Source organism: Mauremys reevesii, linkage group 3, assembly GCF_016161935.1.
Source record: "Mauremys reevesii isolate NIE-2019 linkage group 3, ASM1616193v1, whole genome shotgun sequence".
Lineage (NCBI taxonomy): Eukaryota > Metazoa > Chordata > Testudines > Geoemydidae > Mauremys > Mauremys reevesii.
This window is the reverse complement of record NC_052625.1, coordinates 185587709-185612124: the sequence shown is the minus strand read 5'-3', so window position 1 is coordinate 185612124 and position 24416 is coordinate 185587709. Positions and strand designations below refer to the sequence as shown.

General features: G+C 43.7%; 1 protein-coding gene and 1 long non-coding RNA gene across 4 annotated transcripts in view; both read right to left on the bottom strand.

Annotated features, from left to right (window-relative positions):
* Window positions 1-1598: 1598 nt before the first annotated feature.
* LOC120400126 lies at window positions 1599-2165 on the bottom strand. The gene is made up of 3 exons (XR_005595546.1): window positions 2038-2165; window positions 1762-1838; window positions 1599-1678 (listed from the first exon to the last, which is right to left on the bottom strand). It is a non-coding gene; the product is annotated as an uncharacterized LOC120400126 (long non-coding RNA).
* Window positions 2166-6475: 4310 nt separating this feature from the next.
* KCNS3 (potassium voltage-gated channel modifier subfamily S member 3) overlaps window positions 6476-24416 on the bottom strand; it is a 32475-nt gene continuing 14534 nt past the window's right edge. For 2 of the 3 annotated variants that reach the window (XM_039528517.1, XM_039528519.1), the window contains exons 2-3: window positions 9014-9194; window positions 6476-8304 (exon numbers count right to left, since the gene is read on the bottom strand). In XM_039528517.1, coding sequence (XP_039384451.1) covers window positions 6759-8243 — 1485 coding nt within the window. In that variant the 5' untranslated portion in view covers window positions 8244-8304; window positions 9014-9194 and the 3' untranslated portion in view covers window positions 6476-6758. Of the gene's footprint in view, window positions 8305-9013; window positions 9195-9334; window positions 9423-24416 lie in introns of all 3 variants that reach the window. The other variant, XM_039528518.1, reaches the window with a different exon arrangement.

The following is a 24416-nucleotide window of genomic DNA, read 5'->3' as shown; positions in this document are numbered from 1 at the left end:
AAATGCATAAGTAGACTGGGCTTTAGTTGAGAGGTTATTCCAAACTCCAATGAGTTTCACTGTTGGGATGGGGTTATTGTGGTATTTGGCCTAAATTTTGCTTTGCATAACTACTGCTAGTTATACCACATTGGACTAACATAAGCAATTCCTCCCCAGCCCGACAGTTATCACTTACACAGCCTGATTTTTTCAGGTACTACAACATACTTCTAACGCAGAGACCACATGTCAATTTCAACAACCCCAATAAAAAGCCAGTGTTTCTACATTTTAAAGTGGTTGCCATTAAAGATTAAACTGTAATGATGCATTCTGCATGGCATGGGGCTATACCATGAAATCATTTGGAGGAAAGAGTTGGAGCGGAATGGTTCCAATAGGTTACCAGGTGGAACTCAAGGTGTGGTTTTAATCCCTAAATCAATAAATAGGCTGGGCTTTGGTTTTCTGAAAGATCACCTCCCTCCCTGTACCATGCTGCAACAGTATCCCCTTTAGCATAGACAAGAGGCAAGATGTTCTCCATGAGGGTTCCTTTACTTTGGAATGCACTCTCCTCTGGGATCATCAACCTCCAGGTTTAACAACCTTCTATGCAGGCTGCAAAGCCTTTTTTTCCTGGGTTTCTGGGGAGTGAGGGGGCTAATGGGTTCGGTAGAAATTGATGTATGTATGGAAAGTCCTTTCATAACGTGTATCTGAATTTATGCCAAGAACACTGGATAGCCCCAACAGAGATTTTTATAAATGTAATCAATAATAAGGACTAGATGGTATCTCAAAGACTCAGGCCATAGTAATGCATGGGTGCTGGTAGTCACACCACGCCAGGAGCATCCCTCTCTGCTCTTCCCTTGCTCCAGCTCAGTAATAATTTACTATTAGCCTTCATCAGAGTAAATTACCGCACTCTGCACTGGCTCAGTTGTGCTGGATAGCAAGTGGGAGGATGATGCCCCAGGGAGGCAGGAAGCAGGCACTTACCCAAGTCCCAGTAGCCCATTCAGAGCTTGCCTACACTCTCAATTTACAGCGCTGCAACTTTCTCACGCAGGGGTGTGAAAAAAACACCCCCGAGTGCCGCAAAACGCCAGTGTAGACAGTGCACCAGCGCTGTGCCGTGACCACACAAGCCACGTTAAAGCGCTGCCACGGCAGCGCTTTAGCATTGCCAGTGTAGACTAGCCCTCAGAGGCATATGGGTCAAATCTTAAACCCTCTTGGCCCTGAGTGGGCCTGTAATTCAAATCACACCATAGCCCTAACTAAATGAAAATTCAAAACTCAACATCCCCTGTCCTACGTACCTCTGCTAGCCATGACATCTTTCTGTACTTAGAAGATAATCTATAGCTTTACAATTATTGTGGAGCAAAAAAATGTTGAGTTTTTAATGACACCTGCTGTAGATTGATTAACTGGAGTCTAAACATTTAGGAAATATATGCATTAGCAGCCATGGCCAAAGCTAAAATGCTAGATAACTATATTCATGAGATACAGTTACTGGTATCACAGACCAATTGGATATCCAGGATGTGGTTATTTTGGTTTTGTTTTCAAGACATCTGCTTTTTGTGTGAAGAGACACTAATGGGCTCCCAAATGCTGTCAGTTAATCAAGGACATTAGAGAATCTCTCCAGCTCTTAACAGTTTTCTGTCACTTGCTCGAGCTGTTAGGGATGAATATATGCATTAGTGAACAGCATCATGTCAAGCATTCTAAGAACGGTGCAGGCAGCTCAACTGCTCTTACCAGACAAATCTCTTTTATACTTTTTGCATTCCCAGACAGGAGTCAGTTCATATGGAAATCAATGTAGAGCTTGTTTTCTGTGAAGAGATAATGTATGCTTCTAATTTCCAGCTAACCGGTGAGTAGTATTGTATTTACAAGTTTAAGATGACTTGGATGTGCCATTTATTAGGCCCATAATGTTTACTTTCAGACTGCCTCTCTTGCTTAGTGCTGCATTTTGGCCATTCTTACAATACGCAAATAGGGATATTACTTTAAAAGCATTAAACGCACCTCAACGCGACGGCAAGATTACACATTGATAGCATCTCCATTAAGTCATACTTGCACCTCAGTCAAGTAGTTAGCAGCAACTCCAATTTCAGGCAGAAACTCTTTCTGGGATAGGGACTACACTACTTCTTTTGTGACTGTCAAAAGAAACAAAATATAGATATTAAGGGTGGTGAGAGGAGGTAATAAAAGAAAAGCAGTGAGGGAGAAAGCAAAAGAGAGGAAAGAGAAAACTCCCTCCTCATTATGTTTCCTCTTTTGCTTTCTTCTAATTCCATTGCCCCCTTTCCCATCTTCCTTTTCTATTTTTTACCCTACACTTCCCATCTTTTCCTGCTTTCTTCACCCTTTTCTTGATCTCTCCCACTTTCTTCTTTGCTTCCCCATTCTCCCGACATAAAAAATGGCAGCAACAATGTTGATCTCCCACTGGTATTCACTCAAACTGGGAAATACAGACCACCGCATTGGTATATCTGTCTATTATACTTGGGCATAATTCCACAGAGCTGGATGTTATTGTGTATCAATGTTCAATACTGAATATCAAAAGAAAAAGCTCCAGCAAGCAAGACACAGAAACTAACATGCTGAGAAACTGTTTTGTATAATGGAAGACAACCTAAGGTGGAATGCACATCCTAACAAAGCTCTTATATTTCAGATACCACAGTAGATAACAGCTGGATGAATATTCCTTAAGCAACATCTTCAAATGGAAAATTGTGTGAAGCCAGGAAACAGAAAAGCAAAGCAAGGAGTAAACGTGATGTACTTTCTATTAGTGATAACGTATGTCTGTAAGTCAAGACAAGACCAAGTGCAAGGAAGACTCAAAACAACACAAGGAAAAAAAAACCTCTTGGTACATGAGACACCACTAATTGAAGCAGTGCTGATTAGAGGGAGGGGTGCACAAGTGAGCATCAGATGCAGTAAAAGTGGGTGAATCACACATCACCCTGGTCCTGCTCTGGGGCTCAGTGAATGCCAGGCATGGTTTCAGGGCTTCAGTGCAGGCAATAAGGCTAGTTTCACTGCTTTGCCTTATAGGACACCTGGGAACCTGGAAAGCTGTTTTCAGTATGGATTTGGGGCCAAATTCTGCTCTTGGTTACACCTGAGTAATCCAGAGTATCTCCACAGACGCTAGTGGAGTTGCTCTGGACTACACCAACATGCAGAACCTCAGGACAGAATTTGCCTCATTGTAGTTTACTAAAGCACGTCAGTGAGATGCCACTGTGACAAGAGAAAGATGAAAGAAGCACAAGCAGAATCCAGTACAAGAGCATCACCAAATCCACACCTCTTTAGAAGGGGTAGAGGTGAAACTGTAGCTACAACTGGCAATCTACCCACCCACCCTGCCTATGAATAATTAATCAGGGCAGCAGGCAGGGAGTAGTTAGAGTAGGAGCCTTGCTGATTCCTTCTCCTTGACACAGAATACAAAATCCAAATAAAAATCAGACCTATTTCTTTCAGAAAATACCAAGGGTGAAATCCTGGCTCCATTTAAGTCAATGGGACTTTTGACTTCAGTGGAGCCAGAATTTCACTCCAGAAGTCTCAGTGATGGACAGTTGACGGAATGTGAATGCACGTGTATTTCTGTTTTCTGGAGCATAGCTGTGGAAATGAGCTGCTGAGTTTAAAATCCATCCATGTGTTTAAAAAAAAAAAAGTTCAAAGGAAGTTAAACAGTTAACTAAAGCGCGCCTTAAGAAGGTTTCATAGGACAGACCAAGGTTGTAACAGCACTTTAGTGAGCAGTATTTGCATTGCTTTAGATCTAGTTCCTTCTGCTGAAATGCAATCTACTTATATGTGAAGGCTACAGAGAGTGTTTCTTCGGGCACCCAGTAATTTCTTTGCTGTTGCATTATTCTGTGTGGTTTGTGTTAAATATCCCTGCCTATGAAATTAGTAATGTATATTATGGCATTTTTGTAACACTAATCGTCCAGTAAGAATGAGGCATATTTAAGGTTAAGTTCTGCTCTAGGTGGGATAACCGAGAGAAGAACTGGTCTTCTTGCCTTAATTGTCAGTGAAGCATCATGCACATTTATGGCATTATATAAAGAATGGGCCAAATTCTGAAGTCCCTACACAGCTTAAAATACTCTCCACAAGTCCTGCACAGCTAGTCTAGGCTTAGTGTGAGGGGGCTCTGAAGGAGCTGAGAAGGAATCCTCCTCTCCACATTCAGTGTGGCAGATGATCCACTCTGCTGTCTTGCAGCCTATGATATGGGGTGGAAGCAGAATCAGTGGATCTGTGTGTCATCAAATCTATCAGCCCATCTCTGCTCCTCTGCTGGCCTGCCTTGCTCAGCCTCTCTGAAGCTGGGTTATGCAGCTGTAGAAATCCTGAGACATGTATGAACACTACCAGTTGCACAGAATTCTAGGGCACTCTGCAGGTGCTGAATAAGATCTAGCCTTCAGTTTTTACTTTATCTGTAGGCAAAACTCACATTGACTTCAGTAAGCGTTCTGCCTGAGTAGAGACTAAAGGCTTCAGGATTTGGTCCACAGTTAATAATAAACAAAGTATTCCTTTAAGGGGGAGGTAAAAACAGAACAGAAAAATCCAAGGGGTCTGAATCTCTATGGGCCTGCACCTTGGGTATTCATTTAAGGACAAAGGGAGTACAAAATGGGTGTATAATACTCCCAAATCATAATCATACGGTGAAATCCTGGCTCCACTGAAGCCAACTGCAAAACTCCCAGTGGATTCAACAGGGCCAGGATTTCACTCATAGGCTAAAGGTCTGACGTGGTAAATAGTAGCCCTAAACATCTTGTATTCAGCTGGGGAAGGATTACCCCAGTGCCATCACCATGGAAGACTGCATTAAGTCTGACTGTTGAGGACCTCCCTCACAAATCCTGGTGTTAAGGACATGCTACGGGCATGCTGGCGGCTGCAGCATGCAATATGGCAGAGATTCTGGTCCACTCTGTAGCCCTTAGGCCAGTCCAGGGAGGCTGCCATAACTCAGAAGACCAGAGCCATCTAAGGGTACAGCTACACTGCAATCATGATGTGTGACTGCAGCTCAGGCACACATACCTGAGCTAGCTTTAATCTAGCCAGCTCATGTGTTGAAGCAATAAAGCTGCAGTTGTGTGTGCCTCCCCGAAGGTTTATACCACCCACACTGAAGCACACCCTGTCTCAGCTTCATTGCTCTGGGATACAAGCTAGTTAGCTCAAGTACATCTACTCGAGAGCCAGTCACACCCTGTGATTGCAGTATAGTCATACCCAAAGTTATGCCAAGGGCCTCTCCTGCCTCCAGCCCAGGACCAGAACAGCACAAAGGTGGCTTAAAGACACTGTAGCAGGGGAGTGGGGTTGGTCACCAGGTCTCGGCCTCACACCTCAGTCTCTCTTTCAGTTCAGTGTGTCCCTGGCACTCTGCCTGAGGCCCTGCTGGACTAGCTTGGGGATGGGAATCAGGGGTCACAGCCCAGGGTCCTGAAATTGTAGTGGTGTGGGATGGCCTAGGTTCAGCCCACCTGCTGCTCACAATCCCCCAGGCCACTTCCCAATACACCCGATGCCTCAGTTCGGGGTGTGGCTACAATTGTGTTAAAGTCCTTGCCTCAAACCCCCAGTCTAGGGCAAATGCCTGTAATCCTCTAGTGCCCTTGCCCGTTTCCACCAGCCTTTTGGGTAGCATCGGGACAGGAGGAAATCACAGCCAGACACCCTCAGTAGCAGTTTCTACTCCTGCTGCTGCAGAGCAGTGCTCCTCTACAAAATACTTCTCTTTTCTCCTCCCACACCCTTGCCTGGAGCTTCCTTTACGCTGCTCCTCGGGGAAAGAACCATGCTCAGCCATGGCCAAGGAGCGGGACCTTCCAGGCCCAGTACTGCTTCAGCCCTAGTCCTGTCTCAGCCTTAATGTGGGGTTTGAAGACCCCATCACAGGCACCCTACCCCTCCACCCCGGGCTATAAATTCGGTGCTGGGCCTTTAAGAGGTGCACGCAGGATCTCCCCCGTAGTGTTTATCCCCTTTTTCCACTCACCTTATACAGGTGTAACTGACTACACAAGGAACAGAACCATATAGAGAAACACGCTCCATGTGTACAATTTCTTTTTTAAATCTAAAATGTGTTCTGACTTTGGAAGGAAATTCATAAATATTATGCTTTCCTGGAGTAACACCACAATGTGCCAATGAATTTCCCATCCTGAATCAGGAAATGTATTAGATTCCTATTCTCCATCTCTACTTAGTGAATGTAGTTTTACATGTATTTTAATGGCTTTTTTTTTTTTGGCAAGTATATTTGCATGTAGAAACTTCATTTAATTGTGCTATATTTCCTACATATGAGCAATCTGCAGTTACCTAAACAGCAGTAAATTACAAAAACACATTCTGTATAAATCATCAGACTGCTGCAGGAACAAACATTAGACTTGAATTTAATTTATGTCATTTTTCAGCTTTTTCCACCCCACCATCCCAAAATGCATAGCACTAGTCATGTGAAAACTAAATTGCCATGTGAGGTATATTTTTAAGCCTCATCTAAACAATAAAGCTTGTGTGACAACATAAGAGCAAAGAATGTCCAAATATGGCTGAGAGTTAAGTACCCTGAGAATTAAGTGCTCTTAAATTCACTGGAGTTTATAAATCTGCATTAACCAAATATCTGAAAACAGAAATAAAAGAGAGAGTGATTCAACTCATTTTCCAGTACCATTCTCTACAGATGTCATGTTATAAACATCCTCAATATCTTGGATGCTGGAGGCGTCTGTTGAATCTTGATCGCTGGCTATAATCCCTACTGAAGAAAGGCTAGAAATGAAGGAGTGCATCCTTTTTGCATAAATATCCCTAATGTTAAAATAAGGTAGCTCATTACATTTCTCTTTGTGATCATTGTTGGACTGGTCTACATCAATATCCTTTTGCTTTTGATAGTATTTAGAAAACTTGTTGAAAATTATAGTGATTGGAAGGGCCACCACTAATATTCCACAGAGAATACAAATGCTACCAATGAACTTTCCCAGTAAGGTGACTGGGAAAGTGTCTCCATAGCCGACAGTGGTCATGCTGATAGTTGCCCACCACCAGCAGACTGGGATGCTGTGCAGCTCTGACTCATTGTCATCTTTTTCCACTGAGTAGACCAAAACTGAGAATATAGAAATCCCGACAGACAGAAACAAAAGCAAAAGTCCAACTTCATGGTAACTGTGTCTCAAAGTGGCACCTAAAGACCGCAGTCCTACAGAGTGCCTTGCCAGTTTCAGGATGCGAAATATCCTCATTAGCCGTAGGATCTGAACCACTTTCCCCATATTCTCAATGTCTTCGCTTTCTTCTTCCTTTGTGTCCACAGCCAAGGTAGCATAAAATGGAATAATAGAGACAAGATCTATGACATTCAGAGGGTTTTTCCAGAACTTCTTTAGACTTGGTGCTGCGGCGAGCCTTATCACTAACTCAACAGTGAACCAAATGATGCACGCTATCTCCACGGCTTCCAAAACAGGGTCCTCAATCTCTCTGTCATTGGCATCCCGCCTTTGGAACTCTGGCATGCTGTGGATGCACATGGCTACAATTGATGCTAGCACTACGCTCAGGGAGGAAATTGCAATTAACTTGGCTGATAAGCAGTACCCAGGGTTTTCCATTCTGATCCATACTTTCTTTCGTATTTCACCAAGCCACAGTTTATCAAATTTCTCCAGCTCTTTATCAAATATGGATGATTCTTCATCGGAAGAGTCTATACTTCTGTCGTTGCTTTTCTGATCCCAGCCCTTATCTTGACCTTCTTCTTTTTTTTCTTGATACCTATTGCTACAGCAAGAATCAATGAACAGCTCGTTGATCCCCCAGTACTCTATTTCCTGACAGAAGGAGAAGATACAAAGTTCCTCCATGACATGCAGTTTACCTGTATAGTAAAAATTCAAAACATATCTAAACAAAGAAGGGTTCCTATCAAAGTAATATTCCTTGTCTGCATCACTGTAATCATCACACAGTTCCAGGATGGCCTCTTCAGAACGGCATTTGAGCAGTTTTCCAAGTCTGGTCTGGGGAAATCGGAGCAAAGTACTTTGATCAACTGATTGCTTAAAGCCACCCACATTCAAGTGGATAAGTTCCTCATCTTTCCCAGGTCTATGGAAAAATTCACCATAAACCATTTTGAACACAGTAGTTCTGTTGCTGGTTTCCAAGGCACTAACCCATAAGATTACATTGCACCTAAAAGAACATAAGATATTATTAGACAATTTAATTCAGTTTTGTTCTTGCTGCAATTATTTTCCAATCTCCATTTATTGTGGAAATGCTACACTGAAAACCAAGAAAGAAATGAAGTGACAAATACATTGTTAACATTTCCGCTAAAGTAGACTTAAATAAGTCTGGTGATTTATCAAATCAGAGTTAGCAAACTTGAATAAAATAGTTTCTGGTTCAGCATGCAACTTTATTTTTTTCTTCATTTATTCTTGCTCTTTTCCTCTAGTACTATCACATTTAAATTAATATTCATTCTGAAAAATACAATGAACTTACAAATGTCGGGACTAAAGGGAAAACATACTCAGACAACTAAACATTTAGGGCCAGATCCTGAGAAGGAGTTAATCAGTTTTGAAATCAAACTACATCAATTTAAACCAACTGAAAATTTGGCCCTTAGTATTCCATTCTTTATTATACTATTTGCACCAAGGGGGCATGCTATTATTTCTTAAATGATGCCAACATACCTTAATCTATACCCTTCCCTAGAAGAGCATTCTATATTCCTGTCACTCTGGTTGAAAACATTTCAAGAGTCTGTTTTAAACAGCTTATTTTCATTTTCCTTTCCTGCCCTTGCAGACATCTCTCGCCCACATTTGGATATCTGCGTTCATGAAGATTCCACCATGGGTATTTTGCAACCTGCCTTGCTACTCACCTATAGTGATGCAAAGTTCCTCCTTAAGACCTACATCAGTTCCAGAAGCACTTCCTACTCTGCCACAGCAGGTGCACTGGTTATGCTGATAAACTGGCATTGAAATGTCATTTCTGGAAAGAGCAGCTTCCAGAGAAGGCACTTCCAGAAATATTTTGTCTCCGCAAGTAAGAAGGGGTACCTGTAGGTAAACACAAGTAAAGGGCATTTTAATATCTATACGCCTTCACCATAAATATATTATTCAGGCTAAATTGGATACAAAAGGCAGATAATATTATACCATATAAAATGTCTGTTGACATTTTTAGGAGACATTACCCTTGACTTTCCTTTGTTAGTTATAAATCTTCACTTCAAAGTCAAAATTGGCTGGCCTGATACTTTCCATGTGATTATGACTTCTGACCTGTGTGACAGTAGAAATCGCTATGAGCTCATGATCTAGGATACTTAGAAGTTCGCTTCCTGTATGTCAATTTAATTTACTTCAACTTAGGATGGCAATCAATTTTGAATGCCACAAGAGAGAAGGTATTCTAGCTTTCCTACGTTAGTGTGCTAATTTATTATTATGCAGATCATGTCTTTTAACTGAATTGTTTGGGGTTTCTTTAGTGGTCCAGTTTGCATGCAGTTGTCCAAGGATGCAGATTTTTCACACCTATGAACAACGAAGTTATGCCAACCTAATTTCCTAGCGTAGACCAGGCCTGAGGATTTGTATTGTGTACATGCAGGTATTTTCAATGAGCACTAACCTGAGTTGGAATGAACTAAATCCCCCACATAGACAAGCCCTAACAATTTTCAGTTATTATCTGCTAAACTGGATCAGGGTAGATACAATTTGATTATTTAAAAAAGATCATTTAAATTTAATATAATTTAAAAAAAATAAACCTATTAAAACTAAATTTGAAATTATGACAACTTATATTAAGGCCTAAATCAACTATAACCTAGTAAACAGTTTTAAAATTAAATTAAAATCTAATATTCAAACAGTATATATTTGCTGCCAAAGTTTTCAAGTTCAATAACTAGTTCATTTAAAGTTGAGAAGCTGACTAGAAGTTGAAAGAGCAGGAGAACATATTTTCCCTCTTCCAATCTAGGGATAAAAATGAGTTGTGAGAGGATGAGCTCTATTACTTCTAAAATCTTGAACGACATGGTGATAAGAAACAATCAATTCAATTCAATTCACCTATTCCCTTTATTTAATAAATCAGTTAGTTTAAAACACAAAACATGTTTTCTTTTAACTTTTTTTCCTTATGCATCTGCCACATTTAAGGTACTATTATTTAAATAAAAAAAATTAAAATGCTAGTTTTGTGCATTTTTAATTGAATTCCAATTTCCATCTAAGTGCAGCTTGAGACAAGACAACAGGTTAAAAAATAAATCACCATCATCTAATAAATAAGACATGACATTCACCATTTTTTAACTTTAAATAAAAGGTACAACATAGAAATCTAAATAAATGTATGTTCAGCTACATAATTGCTTAATAAGGGAGTATAGATATAGTATATCCTCCTGGTTAACAAAAAGTACCAAATTTTAGTATAAAAGCTATTTTTGGTTACAAAGCAACATGTTTTAATTGTTACCACCCAATGACAAATCATCCTTTCTTTAGAAAAAGTATAAATGCAAAACAAGATTAAATCACTAATTTAAATCAAGAGTTCCAGCTTGATTTAAACTATGATTAATTCCCCTGAGCCATCCAAGCCCTCCTAGCTGAATATAAGACAGAGAAATGCATTTTATTTCTATAATTCCATTTAAATGGATGGGAGCTAAGGACATTGAAGTAACAATTCCATGAGAGATGGAGCAAATTCCCAGACCCATTTTGGGGAGACACAGGCTGAGATTTGGATGGAATTTAGATAGTGGAGTATCATGCGAGCATTAAGAATACAGTTAATCCCCTTTCCCCATCACCACCACCACCAGCTCCCTGGGTCACTTGCAACACTTGTATGTGGGTTACAATCCCCGTTCTGAAGCATCTCTGGATTCTACTTGTCTAATCCAGAGTTGAATTCCTAGTGACTGCTAAACCTGACATAACCAAAGCTCTACACTGATTCTGCCGTCATGGGGTTGAGATGTTTGTCCCTTGCTCCCAAAATTTGCTCTTCCCTAATGGAAGAATCCTGCCCTGCAGCTTACCAGGGGTTCAACTTTTCACTCATAAAGTGGAGTTCTGACGGAGAGAATCAGTTCTAGTCCACAGCTCCCGCCAGCTCTTACTGGCACTCAGGACAGCGGCTCTGTGTGAGGCGTGGAGGAAGCTAAACTTGCTGCACTATAACTGCAGTTCTACCTCCGCAGCATGAGGGAATGGGACAAGGCAGCAACTTCAGAGCCCCTCTCGCATAAGGTTTGCAGAAATACAGCCTGCAGAGAGGGGATTCCACTGTGTGCAAGGTGCAGCATTCAAGCTAATGAGGCCAGCCACTGGCAGGACGGGGGGAGGAGCAGTTTGAGAGAATTTCCTCCTTCCCCAGCCACTGTGTGTCAGAGAGAGAAAAGGGAGCAAGATGGGAGCACAGGGGGGACTCTCAGGGCAGGGGAGAAATAAGGTGGCACAGAAGAAAGGGGAGCTTGCAGAAGTAGAGCTCACAAGTGACACAAGCAGTACATTGATAGAATTACAGAAATCCCCCCCTGCAGAAGAGTAACCCTAATGAATGAGCATATCCCAAAGTAATGGGCAAATCTGGTAACAGGAGGCAGAGGCCTGACAGGGAGAAGCAGAGACTGGAAATGTAATCTCATTTGGCAGATGGGAACCTAGAGTACTCCAAGACAGGGAAAGAGATTGAGAGAAAAGGAAACACAGAAGCCAAACAGATAAGCTCCCACCTGGTAATTGTATCAGAGTCTCTTTCAGCTACCAGTCCAATTGGTAGGGGCAGCCACAGGAAGCTTAGAAAGAACAGCTTCCCTCTCCCTTCCCCCCTTCTCCCCCACCTCCCCAAATTTTTGAACCTCTCACCCTTTTCATTTTTTTAATTTTCCCAGTTGAAAATGTTGGGCGGGGGGGGGGAGGGGAAATAGGAGTAAAACCCTGTCAGGGCTGAATCCCCACTCTGGCACTCCGAGTGCAGGAAGTGGGAGCCCGCAAGGATTTTAAAAATTAATACTTGCCCCTCCAGGCTTGTATTACATTCCTAAGGTTACAGCTTCTCTCTGACCTTGGCTTGGTAAACTCTGCCACCACCCAAATGCAAAAAACTCCTTTGAACTCAGGAAGGAGAACTTGTGAATTCTCCCAGTGGGGTACTCTCAAGCCCTTTCACCCCCTCCAGGGAAGAGCTGAGAAAGAAAACTAAGGAAATTAGCTGTGGCTATCAGCTAATCAAACAACATGCACAAACTTCTTAGGACACCAAAAATCCAATCCTGTTCTTAAAAAAGGTACATTTTCTTAAAAACAAAAAGGAAAAAATAAATCTGGAACTTAGGCTTTTTGCTAGATCTCAAAAGAAACAATTACAAAAATTAAGCACCCAAAATAGCTTTCTTGGGGGTTCAGCTAAAGGTTACAAGCAAACAAGCATCTGGGGTTAGCACAGAGGAGATCCACAAGCCAAAAAAAATAAACCTGATTGTGTCTAACTAAACATATCCAAATAATTTCTTCTAAGTATGGAAGATGAATTTTCATACCTGGTCCAAGCCTTACACAGCATTTCTGCTTATAGCATTGCTGCTCCGTCCCTGCAGCCCAGAGAACAACAGACAAAGGGAAAGTTTCTTTCCCAATTTTAAAATTAGCCTTCCCATTGGCTCTTTTGGTCAGGTGCCCACTCCTTTTCTTTTACCTGTGGGCTTGTTAACCCTTTACAGGTAAAGCAAACAGAGAACTGACACCAAGAGGGATTTTACAGCTAACTGGCTGGCTGGGTGTCCATCAAAGGGAGCTACTCCCCCCCCGCTTCATGTATCACAAGCCCCTACATAAGGCACAGGTCACCACAGTCATGGGCCACACCAGACTGTTGACCAGATCCTCCACTGGCGTAAATCAGTTCAGCTCCATTGATTTTTAATTGAGCTCTGCTGATTTACACCAGCTGAGGGTCTGGCCCCATATGTTGAGTTTTTAATAGTATCAGTGACAGGGATTTAATTTTCTTTGTGATAGAGAAGCTCCTCCTGTTTAGAGCAGCAGCAATTTCCCCTAGCTGACATGAAGTTAAGCCGTTCTTGCTCTTCTGTTTGAGTACATTTGTATCACTTTGATGTTTTTATTATATCCTGGAGAGTTAGGAAAGAAGAAAATAAAACATAGGCAGCATGTGGCTTTGTTGGGTTTTTTTTTTTTTTTTACAACACCCCGTTCTGCATATGCTGACTTGACAAAGTGTTTTCAGCACCATTAACCTTTTGCTTCCATCCCCTCCAGTTTAGCGCTGTCAGAAGCATTGGTAGACAGCTATACAACTCTGTTCTACCTTTTCATATTTTCTTTTAAATATTACTTTCCCACAGCACATCACATAAGTAGAAACAGAGGATCAGAAGCTAAAACCGTTATGTGCATATAAATCCTTGCCTACATGGCAGGTTACTTCGGTATAACTTACATTATTCACACCCCTGAGTGATGTAAATTATACCAACCTAAGCGCTGGTGTATCTCCCACCGATATAGGTACCGTCTCTCACAGAGGCAGGAGTTAAGCCAATGGGAGAGCTCTCTTCCGTCGGCTTAAAGCGCCTCCATCACAAGCACAGCAGCTGTGCTGCTGTACGTGCTGTAGCGTAGATGTAACCTAACTAGCCCTAATTCGTATGACTGGTGCCATCAGACCCAAAGGGAGGCCAACAAGACTTCTCACACCTATAAGGGTTGTGGTATCAGGCCCAGAAGTTATTTACCAGAACTGGTAGTTTTAATTCTACAAAAGCAGATGTGTAGCCAGAGAGGGTTTTGTTTATTCATTTTGTACAGCAGACACCTCAATCCATTCTTGTAATTAGAACTGAGGAAACTGACAGTCTTCAGTGGGAAAACAGCTCTTCATTTATGATAATACTGTAAAGCCCTTTAAATGACTTCTTTCAAAATTAAATTGACATGTTTATTTTTAGCAATTGGATGAATTACTGTGCAACCAAGATCAGGGACCCATTGTGCTAAAGCATTGGGCATAGTAAGAGACAGATTGTAAACTGTTCAAGCCAAAGGCTAATTAGATAAGACCAAAAAGGAAGTGCTATTATCTCCATTTTATATATGAGAAACCACGGTGCAGAGAGATTACATGATTTATCCACTTCATTTATAGCATAACTACAATCTTGCATGTAATAGGAGATTTCGAGATAATAAATTGATAGCAGGAGTTTCACTCACTCTGAGTATTTTCCAAAGTCGCATCCCTTTGCGGCCTCTTAGGCCTAATTCTGTCATGTGTATGTAACCCACACACCTCCTGGGTGTGATCTTCTGTCCCATCTAGTGGCACTGAGACCACTTGGAGAGAAAGATTAATGAGTTTGCTCTACAGCCTTTGCTAACAGCCAGCTGGCTTTTAGCTCATGCACTAAGCTCCAGAGGTCCCAGGTTCAATCCCGCCCACCGATGAGCGGGGTCTGTCGGCATTACATGTACACTGAGAAGCACCTTGCTCAACTCCTGGAATAAGAGTGTCAGAATTAAATCCTTACATGGTTTTCCACTTCATTCATGGTCCTGAGGCAAATTCTGGTTTCAGACCCAGAATACCTTATCTGAAGTCACTGGAGTGACTCTAGATTTACATCGATGTCAATTCAAATACAACTTGGCTTTATTTGTTTAAATATTACCCACTGGAAATTAATACCTTTGTTTAAATGATACTTCAGTGCCCTGACCTTAACATCTCAGCTTCAATACCAATGCCACAGAAATACTGGGCCAAATTTTAGCTCTAGGGACATCAAGAGGAGTTTTGCCATCGACTTCAGTGGGCCCAAACATGACTTAATGCCTGGTCAAATCGATTTATTTTTATGCTGATCAAATCAAGAGAAAATTAAATTAAATTTGGGATAACTCAGTATACTAAAGAAATAAGATGAAAATTTTGCCCACTGCTGGCTTATTGAAGTCATTGTAACTAACGGAAGAATTTAGTGCTCAGCAATTCTTTAAAACACTGCACCATTGTTGAACTTGCAGTATATAACTCCTTATTGATTATGCAGATTATTATGCATATTTATAATGGTGCCTCCATTTGATTACTCATTTGAATAATTCCAGTAAGCAAGCATCTGCCACTTTGGATAATAATCAACATTAATGCACAGTATACAGGGCAACTGACTCCTGCTTATAAAGGCCCTGATTCAGAGCCCACTGAAGTTCTTCCTTAGACAACAGTGGACTTTGAATCAGGCCCAGGTTGCAGGAGGAAGTTTCAAGAGGCCTGGTCAGAGTTCTTTCATGGCACTTATTAAATTATTGCTATTTATTATTTGTATTACCATAGTACCAAGGAGCCCCAGTCATTGTGTGAACAAGAAAGGAATAATTAGGGGTGCTGCTGTAGACATCAGGAGAAAATACTGGAACCTAATTATTTCCAGTTTAGCGATTACATGGCTGCATAAGTGCTAGCCAGAGTCTGTGGGGTTGGGGGGGTACGGGGTCCTCACCCTACCCACTGCATGGCCTGGTTAAGGCAGTACTACAGCTTTTGCAGTCTGAGGACCTCATAACTGTTTCAAAGGTGCTTCCCATGAGATCCTCTATCTCCAAGGAGGAGCAAAGAAGAGTGGGAATATAGGTGGCTTCACCATGTCCACACTTAGGCCAGCTACGGGAGGAGACCACGTGACTTAAAAGGAATGCCTCTGGTGCTCCCACTAGGATAATGTGGATCTGCAACACATTCAAGGCAAGGATATGCCGTACAGATACAATCTAGAGCTTAAAGGGTGTCGTGCTGTTTTAATGGCATATTTGTGTTTGCCAAAACGACCATGGTGGGACATGTATTTTTTTTTAAGCATTAATTAATCTGTCAGTCACAGATAAGGAAAAGGAAGCACTACCATGCTAAAGATTAAATTGATTCATGGTTGGATTCATGTCACAGTGTTTTATTGCTGTATTTTTTAAACACAGCAACCACCTATTGATTTTTAGTATTTTATCTTGTGGCCAATTAGTCTGCAGCTATATACATCCTTGTGCGTGTACATGTAGGCTCTTCAGACATCTCTCCAGAGTTGAGAAGAGATCTTCAAATTTCAAGGACTTTTCTGCTGAATTGAATAAGCAGAACTAACAAAGGGACAGATCCTGCTACCACGGAAGTCAAGAGCAATATCCCTCTGACTTCAATGGTAGCAGGTTCAGATCCTAACACTATAAACTAACTGAAAAATTTATATATAAGCCCAAGGACAAGATTTTCAAAAGTGACTAGTGATTTGGAGAGTTGCAGTTTTTGGGTTTCCAGTATGAAAAGTCTTCAAGGGGCCTGATTTTCAAAATATGGTGAGCACCCAACCTATACAGTGTCTCAAGCTTGACACCCAAAAGCACTTAAATGGGCCAGATATCTAGAGATATTAGGCACCTAAAAATGCAGGTAGGCACCTAGTAAAATTATCCTTAAGTCACTTATCTGCACCTTTAGGTACCTAGACTACTTTTAAAATCTTGACCTTCACCAGAAAGTTCACATCAGGATTGAAACTTCTCCCATATTTGGGGGCGTTCGGATCTGGGGAAATAAAAGAGAATAAGCAATGTTTGACTGTTTCACTAAGGATATGGCTACACTACAAGCTGAAGTGTAATTGCAGCCTGGGTAGATATACCTGCCTTAGCTTTAACTGCGCTAGCATGGCTAAGGCGGCCAACTTTCTAATACAGGAGTGAGCAAACATTTTGGCCCGAGGGCCACATCTGGGTATGGAAATTGTATAACGGGCCATGAATGCTCACAAAATTGGGGGTTGGGGTGTGGAAGGGAATGAGGGCTCCGGCTGGAGATGAGGGGTAGGGGGTGCAGGAGGGTACTTCGGATTGGGACCAATGGATTTGGAGGGCAGGAGGGGGATGAGAGCTGGAGCAGGGGGATGGGGCTCAGTAGGTGGTCAGGGGTGAAGGCTCCGGGCAGCACTTACCTCAAACAGCTCCCGGAAGCAGCAGCATGTCCCCCATCCGGCTCCTATGCGGAGGCGTGGCCAGGCGGTACTGCGTGCTGCCCTATCCGCAGGCACCAGCCATGCAGCTCTCATTGGTTCCTGGCCTACGGTAGCTGCGGGACGGCGCTTACGGTGCGGACAGCGTGTGGAGCCTCCTGGCTGCCCCCATGCATAGGAGCCGGAGTGGGGACATGCCACTGTTTCCAGGAGCCACACGGAGCCATGGCACACACAGAGCGGTGCAAGCCCCTGACCCCTCTCCCCAGCGGGAGCTCTAGGGCCCAATTAAAATTTCTGAAGGATCGGATGCGGCCCCCAGGCTGTAGGTTACCCACCTCAGAATCTAGGGTGGGGCCAGGGATGAGGGTCTTAGGGTGCAGGAGGGGGCCCAGGGTTGGGGTATTGAGGGGTGTGGGAGGGGACTCTGGGCTGGGGCAGGAGGTTGGGGTGCGGGGTCCCAGAGGTTCTTACTGAAGCTCCCAGGAAGCAGTCACCGGGTCCCTGCAGCCCCTAGGTGCATGGGCATCCAAGGAGTTTCCACAGACTGCCCTCACGCCCACAGGCACTGTCCTTGCAGCTCCCATTAGTCACAGTTCCTGGCCAATGGAGCTGCAGAGCCATCACTTGGACAGGGGCAGCACGCGGAGCCTCCCTAGCCACTCATGCACCTAGCGGCCACAAGGACCTGGCGGCTGCTTCCAGGAGGCATATGGAGTTAGGGCCGGCAGGGAGCCTGCCTTAGCCCCAGGGCCCGCTGCGCCGCCGACCAGACTTTTAACAGCCCAGTCACTGGTGCCGACCAGAGCTACCAGGGTCCCTTTTAACTGGGTACCTGGCAACCCTAAGCATGGCTAAAAATAGCAGTATGGATGTGGCAGTGCAGGCCTCAGCACACGCTTTACAAGTATGCCACAGGCTCTAGATACCTCCTCACGTTGCTGAAGCCCGCACTGCTACATCTACATTTCTATTCTTACCTCCTGTCAACTCCAGACAACAGGTGTCTAGTGAATGGAGCCGGCATGGTCGTTTGAGTAGCACACACAAGTGAGAGCTACTAGGTTTGCTCCTCCATCCCCATGAAAACTTCCCAGGTATTTCTGAAATGCCTCTTCTTGAGAGGGGACTTATGGTCTCTCTGACCTCTGGGCAGCGGAGTTTACAATTGTAAGCAGAGTGGTCACTGTCATAAGGGATGGGGCATTGCTGGTGGTCTGTTAGGGTCAACACAGGTCACTCAAAGCTCCAGACCATTTGGCGAGGTGGTTTTACTGTGTCGCTGTAACTGTGCACATACATCAGCCAGAGACAAAGTTGAGTGTGGACACATGCACAGTTAGGTTGACACAAGGTAACTTCTGTTGACCTAACTTTATAGCATAGGCCTGGCGTTAGCCATGCTCACAAAGGTATGTCTACCTGAGCTGAAATCACACCTCAGATCGCAATGTAGACATACCATAAGACAAATATGATGAAGGTGAAATTTACCCTTATGCTTCAGGCTAGCAGAAGGCCAATGCATCAATTACATCTCACTTAAACCCTCATATGTTCATCCAATCAGGGAACAAAAATTATACATGTAACTGATGTGACCAATCACAATTACCAACATAGCTCAGTTTTTGTATATCAAATATTGTTTATTCATAGTAAAATGTCCACAAGAAATGGAGAGGGGGCAGCTTGTTTAAAAAAAAAAAAGTCAAATGTGAATAGTAAGAACATGTGAAGAAATTGCTCTTTGTTTATGGACATCTTGTAAGCAGAAAAAGAAGGTAAATCCACCAAATTATCTGCTCAGTCATAAAATATTTTATGCATTCCATTGGCAATGGTATTCTTTATCCAGTACACTGCATTGCTGCGATGAGTAAACAAAACAACTACTCCACTGTATTTCTCCTGAAATGGATTAAATCCAACCTCCAAGGAGACTTTTTAGTAAATAAACTTTGGGATCAAATCCTGATATTTCATTTTTAATTACATTCTGTGTTCCTTATTCAGGTGAAATACATACTGAAGTCAGCGGGAGGTTTTACATATATAAGGATTGCAGAATCTATGCAAATTATTTAAAGAAGTATCTACTCATGCAGATTGCATATTTGCATTTATCTGCTAGTTTTTGTTTTGAGTTGGTTGGCAGTTACAGGCTAGATGTGGGTGAAGGGCATGCTGTCTCGTCAGAATGCTACCAGCTCTAGAGGCAGTATTAGAGGGGGTACATTGTGATTGTAGTCCATTATTTTAATTGCTTTCTCATGAACTTTAAACACCCAGGAATGTGATACAATACTACCTAGTTATCTGAATGTCATTTATGTAATGATCAAAAAGATGTACTGTTAACAGTCTTCCTAACACAACAAGACACCCTGGAGAGAACATGCAGTATGCTAATTAATGAGAGACACACCTGATGCAATTTCTCATGGCTCCGTCATTTGCATTCTGTTCAGAATACATACAGTGACTCAAAGGTTTAGCATTCAGATAGAAGATCACTATCAACCTGGACTAAGTGGCAGGGGCAGCTCCAGGGACCAGCGCGGCAAGCTGCGGGGGGCGCTCTGCTGGTCGTTGCGGGGGCGGCAGGCAGGTTGCCTTCGGCGGCATGCCTGCAGAGGGTTCACTGGTCCCCCGGCTTTGGCGGACCTCCCGCAGGCGTGCCGCCAAATCCGCGGGACCAAGGACCTCCCACAGGCAAGCCACCGAAGGCAGCCTGCCTGCCGTGCTTGGGGCGGCAAAATACCTAGAGCCGCCCCTGCTGAGTGGAATAGACAGGTTAAAATAATCATGTTTGCTTTAAAGCCCACCTGTGATCCTTGCCAATTTAACAGTAACTACAGTGTTGCAAGGATGACACCTTTCAGTTGCCTGAGGCAATGGATCATGTCAAGAGTTTCCTTGAGCTACTTTGCCCCAATTACTGAACTTCACAGAGTGATTTAGGAAGATGAGAAGAACCCGAGTGCATTGTTATGTCGAGGTCAACATCAGCATAGCTGATGATAAAGGAAAAATGTCTCTCTGCAGAGAGACAATAATCTTATTTGTCAGGAAGCTTTAATGATGCTCTGCTACTATCAGGAGCACAATTTAAAAACAGGATACACTATTTGATGTGACTATTGTAAATTTTAGCTGAAAGAACTCTGTAAGGAGGAAACTTTCCGCAGTATGTTGGAATGAGATGGATGTGCTGAATTTCATATTGGGCTCAGTCCTGCAGCATCTGTTCAGGAAATTCTTATTCACATGAGCAGTCCAATTGATGTGCAATATTATTATGATTATCAATATTTATATTATAGTAATGTCTAGAGCCGTGGTTCTCAACTAGGGGCCTGGGGCAGAGGTGAAAGTAAGCCAGTCCGGTCCGGTACAGCGTACCGGCAAGAGCCAGTATGCCGTGCCGGACCGCACCGGCTTCCGCAGCGGGTATTTAAAGGGCTCTGGGCTCCCCAATGAGGCACCCAGAGCCCTTTAAACTCCCCCCCGCAGCTCCGGCAGCCGCGCTGGGGCTGGGATTTAAAAGGCTCAGAGCTCCCGCGGCTGCGGGGAGCCCAGAGCCCTTTAAATCCCGGCCCCAGCCCAGCCGCTGGAGCTGCGGGGGTGGGGGGGTTAAAGGGCTCAGGGCTCCGTGGTGGCCGGAGCCCCGGGCCCTTTAATTTGCCCTGGAGCCCCCAGCCACCTTTGTAGCTGGGAGCCCCGGGTTGATTAAAAGGCCCTGGGCCTCCCAGCCACAGCCGGTGCCCCAGGGCCTTTAAATCTTGAGAGGCCACGCCTCTTCCGGATGAGGCCACGCCCCCCTCAGGACTCTGGCAGTACCCGTAAGTCCTGTAAGTTACTTTCACCCCTGGCCTGGGGCCTCCTGGGAGGCTGCTAGGAGATTTCAGGGGGGCCGCCTCTCTAGAGCCCAGAAAACCAAAGCCCTCCTGCCCAGGACTGCAGCCCGGGGCCCTGAGCCCCACCACACAGGGCTGAAGGCAAAGCCTGAGCAACTTAGTTTTGGGGTGCCCCCTCTGGTGTGGGACCCTGAGTAACTGCCCTGCTTGCTACCTCCTAATGCCAGCCCTGGCTTTCATATGCAGAAAAACAGTTGTGGCACAGCTGGACTGTGGAGTTTTTAACTGTATGTTGCGGGGAGGTGTCAGAAAAAAAAAAAAGGTTGAGAACCCCTGGTCTAGAGGCCCCAAATGAGATAAGGACCCCACTGTGCTAGGCAGTGTGAATTCACATAGTAAGGAGCAATTAAGCCATGAAGAATTAATCATTTAGATAAATGAGACAGACAAACAGACCAAAGGCACAGAGAGGTTAAGTGACTTGTCCAAGGTCACACGGCAGGTCAGTTGTAGACTTGGGAACCAGAACTCAAGTCTCCTGACTCTAAATCCAGTGCTCTGTCCACACTGTTTCCCCAAAGAAACTGGACATAAAGTTAACAGAATACTGGTGCAAGGGGTTTCAGGACTGGGCCTTTAGGCCCACCCGGCCGTTGAATCCATGCATATGGACCCCTGAACCTGCCAGGAGCCCAGAGAAGTCAAATGATCAAAACAATGATGTAAATGAATCCCCCTCACAAGCAGCGGGTTCCACCCACGTAGATCCAGGGCCTTATTATGCACAACACTGCTTTTACCCCCCAAACTGACAAATTGTGTTGTGATCAATCCTGTGAAGGTTTATATAATGTTTTTTGATGTATCTTATCCCAAACAAAGCCAAGTATTTAGCAACAGTGCAAGCTTTGAAATATTATTCACACACCCCCAGAGTATAATGGATTTTTAGGAGTTAGTATTTGGAGTGACAGATGGCAGAATTTTCTAATAAAGTGAGACTGCACAAATTACTCTTCCCCTTACCAGCACCTAGGCCTCACGTAAAGAAAGGGATATGATCTATAGGGTGAAATTTAAGTGCAAGTCTGAGTGGACCGGGTCAATCAGCACTCTCAAGCTGACCCCTATATGTCCCTAGACTCAGTGGGCTGGGTCAAGCAGGATTTCCAAGCTGCCACCCTTATATGCCCCTGGACTCAATAGGCTAGGTCAAGCAGCACTTCCAAGCTACCACCCTCGTATGTCGTAGGTTCAGCACGTTCCTATCCCCACTTTCATGTTACAATTGTTCTGGTAGTAACCCGCTTGATGAGCAAACCCCACAGTATTTTTGAGCCCTATAGGGATTTTCAGCTTAGGTAGGAAGAGTGTTGCTGCAGAGTACATGGAGAAGCCAAAAACACAAAAAATTAAAGTTCAGAGAGAGCGAGGGAGGGAAGCAACCAGTTTAACCAAAAAAGTTATGTATTGAATAATAGTGATAACCACACAAGGAGAACCTAAACAAACATAATAGTTACATTATTAAAGATTACAAAAGTCAGATATAGAAAACTATACCTGATCAAACAAGTCAGGGTTAAAAGTTATACCTGAGGTAGAAAAGAGAGAGAGAGAGAGAGAGCGCGCACGTGAGCTGGGGTCTCCCCACTCCATGAAGCTTGAACTGGTCGGCATTCCCAGGTGATGGTGGTAGGGCAGAGTCCTGGACACAGGCAGAGCCTCCAGCACGATCAGTCAGAAGAAGATGGAGTCCCAGTGGAACTGATGCAGAGTTTGGATCCAGTCATCAGAACACTTACTTGAGCGTGGGGAGGGGGTTTTTGCAGGGAAACAACAATGGTTCAAGGGAGAACACTAGATTTGTTTATGTAAACTGATGACTCAAGGGTTTTCTTTAGGCTAGACAATAGGAACTGATTATTCCTGGCTATGGGCGGTGTTCCTTCAAGGGAGCTCACAATGCAATTAGGCAGCTTCAGTATTTTGGATATCAATCAAGGATTCATTACTAGAATTGGTCTGATACCTGCTGAGCTGGGTGTGTACAGGCATAGGTTCATTAACATCTGGAGCAGAGATCCCCCATGATGCAGTGCTTCCCTGCTGTTCTGGTCCCAGAGTTCAGTATGGTTCTTGCCTTAGAATCTCTGTTCTCCATTGTGTATGCTAATAGAGATGCCTCCCTGTCCCATCTTTGATACAGATGAGGCTAGGGGAGTTGTCTTAATCTTGTCACCTTGTCAGAAGGGGTTTAGGTCTCACACCTCCTTTGTATTGCTTTCTGTAAGTCTTTCTTCTGTTCGGTTTTGGTTCAAGCAGAGGCTGGGGGTGGGAGGGAGAGTGTACTTCATGAGTCAGACAGGCTGGATACTGTGCTCTGGTTCCCCAAGCACACAGATCTGACTGGTATCATTACACTGTTGCTAGCACTGGAAAGTGAGTACCACATTCCAAGCACAGATGCAGCCACAGAAAGCACATTAAACAGTGTTGGGGAATCTCAACTGGCTGCCAGTAAGTTTCCAGGTGGAGTTCAAAGAATTGGTTGTTCTTAGCCTGTAATGCCTGAGATGGCTTGGGATCTGGTTGTTTGAGAGATTACTTTTCTTGTCTTGCAATATTGCCACAACTGTTTGTGCTTCATTCATTAAAATTCTTCAAACTCATGTGTGTGTGTGTGCGCATGTGCACACGAGTAAAAAGAGAACATATTTAAAGAGTACAGTGAAAATGCGATGGAATCACTTGAGGATGCATGGTAAAAATCAGACTTCTTCAAATTCTGCTTAACAATTCACTTCCTTCGCTATATATCTAATTGCACTTTGCAGACTCAGCACCTGAAATTATATGGGATTTTTTGGATGTTTTGAAATATGTTTACTGCTGAAAGTAATAGTGTTGTTTTGGTTTCTTAGCCAACTCCTAAATCTCCAAGATGTTTATAGAGGCTCTTGAGCAGCAAAAATACTAGTTTACAGTTGCTTCTGTAAATTGTTTCTGTGAAACCTAGGGCACGTCTACACTTGCAAAGTTACAGCGCTGCTCAGAGAGCGCTGAAGGAAAACCGTTGTTGTGTGTTCATACTGACAGCTGCCTGTGCAATATCATGTTCACACTTGCAGCACTATTCGGAGCAGTGCACTCGGGGTAGCTATCCCACAGAGCACCTCTTTCTCTTTTGCCACTAAGACTTGTGGGAAGGCAGAAGGGGTCACAGGGCATCCTGGGTCCTGTCCCAATGCCCCGTGATACATTGCTTCGCATCCCAGCAATCCCTGTGCTTCAGTCTGCATTTGGTGCCATCTTTCAACAGTTCGTGTATTGTGCGCCCTGCCTCTTCGGTCTGCAGGAATGGC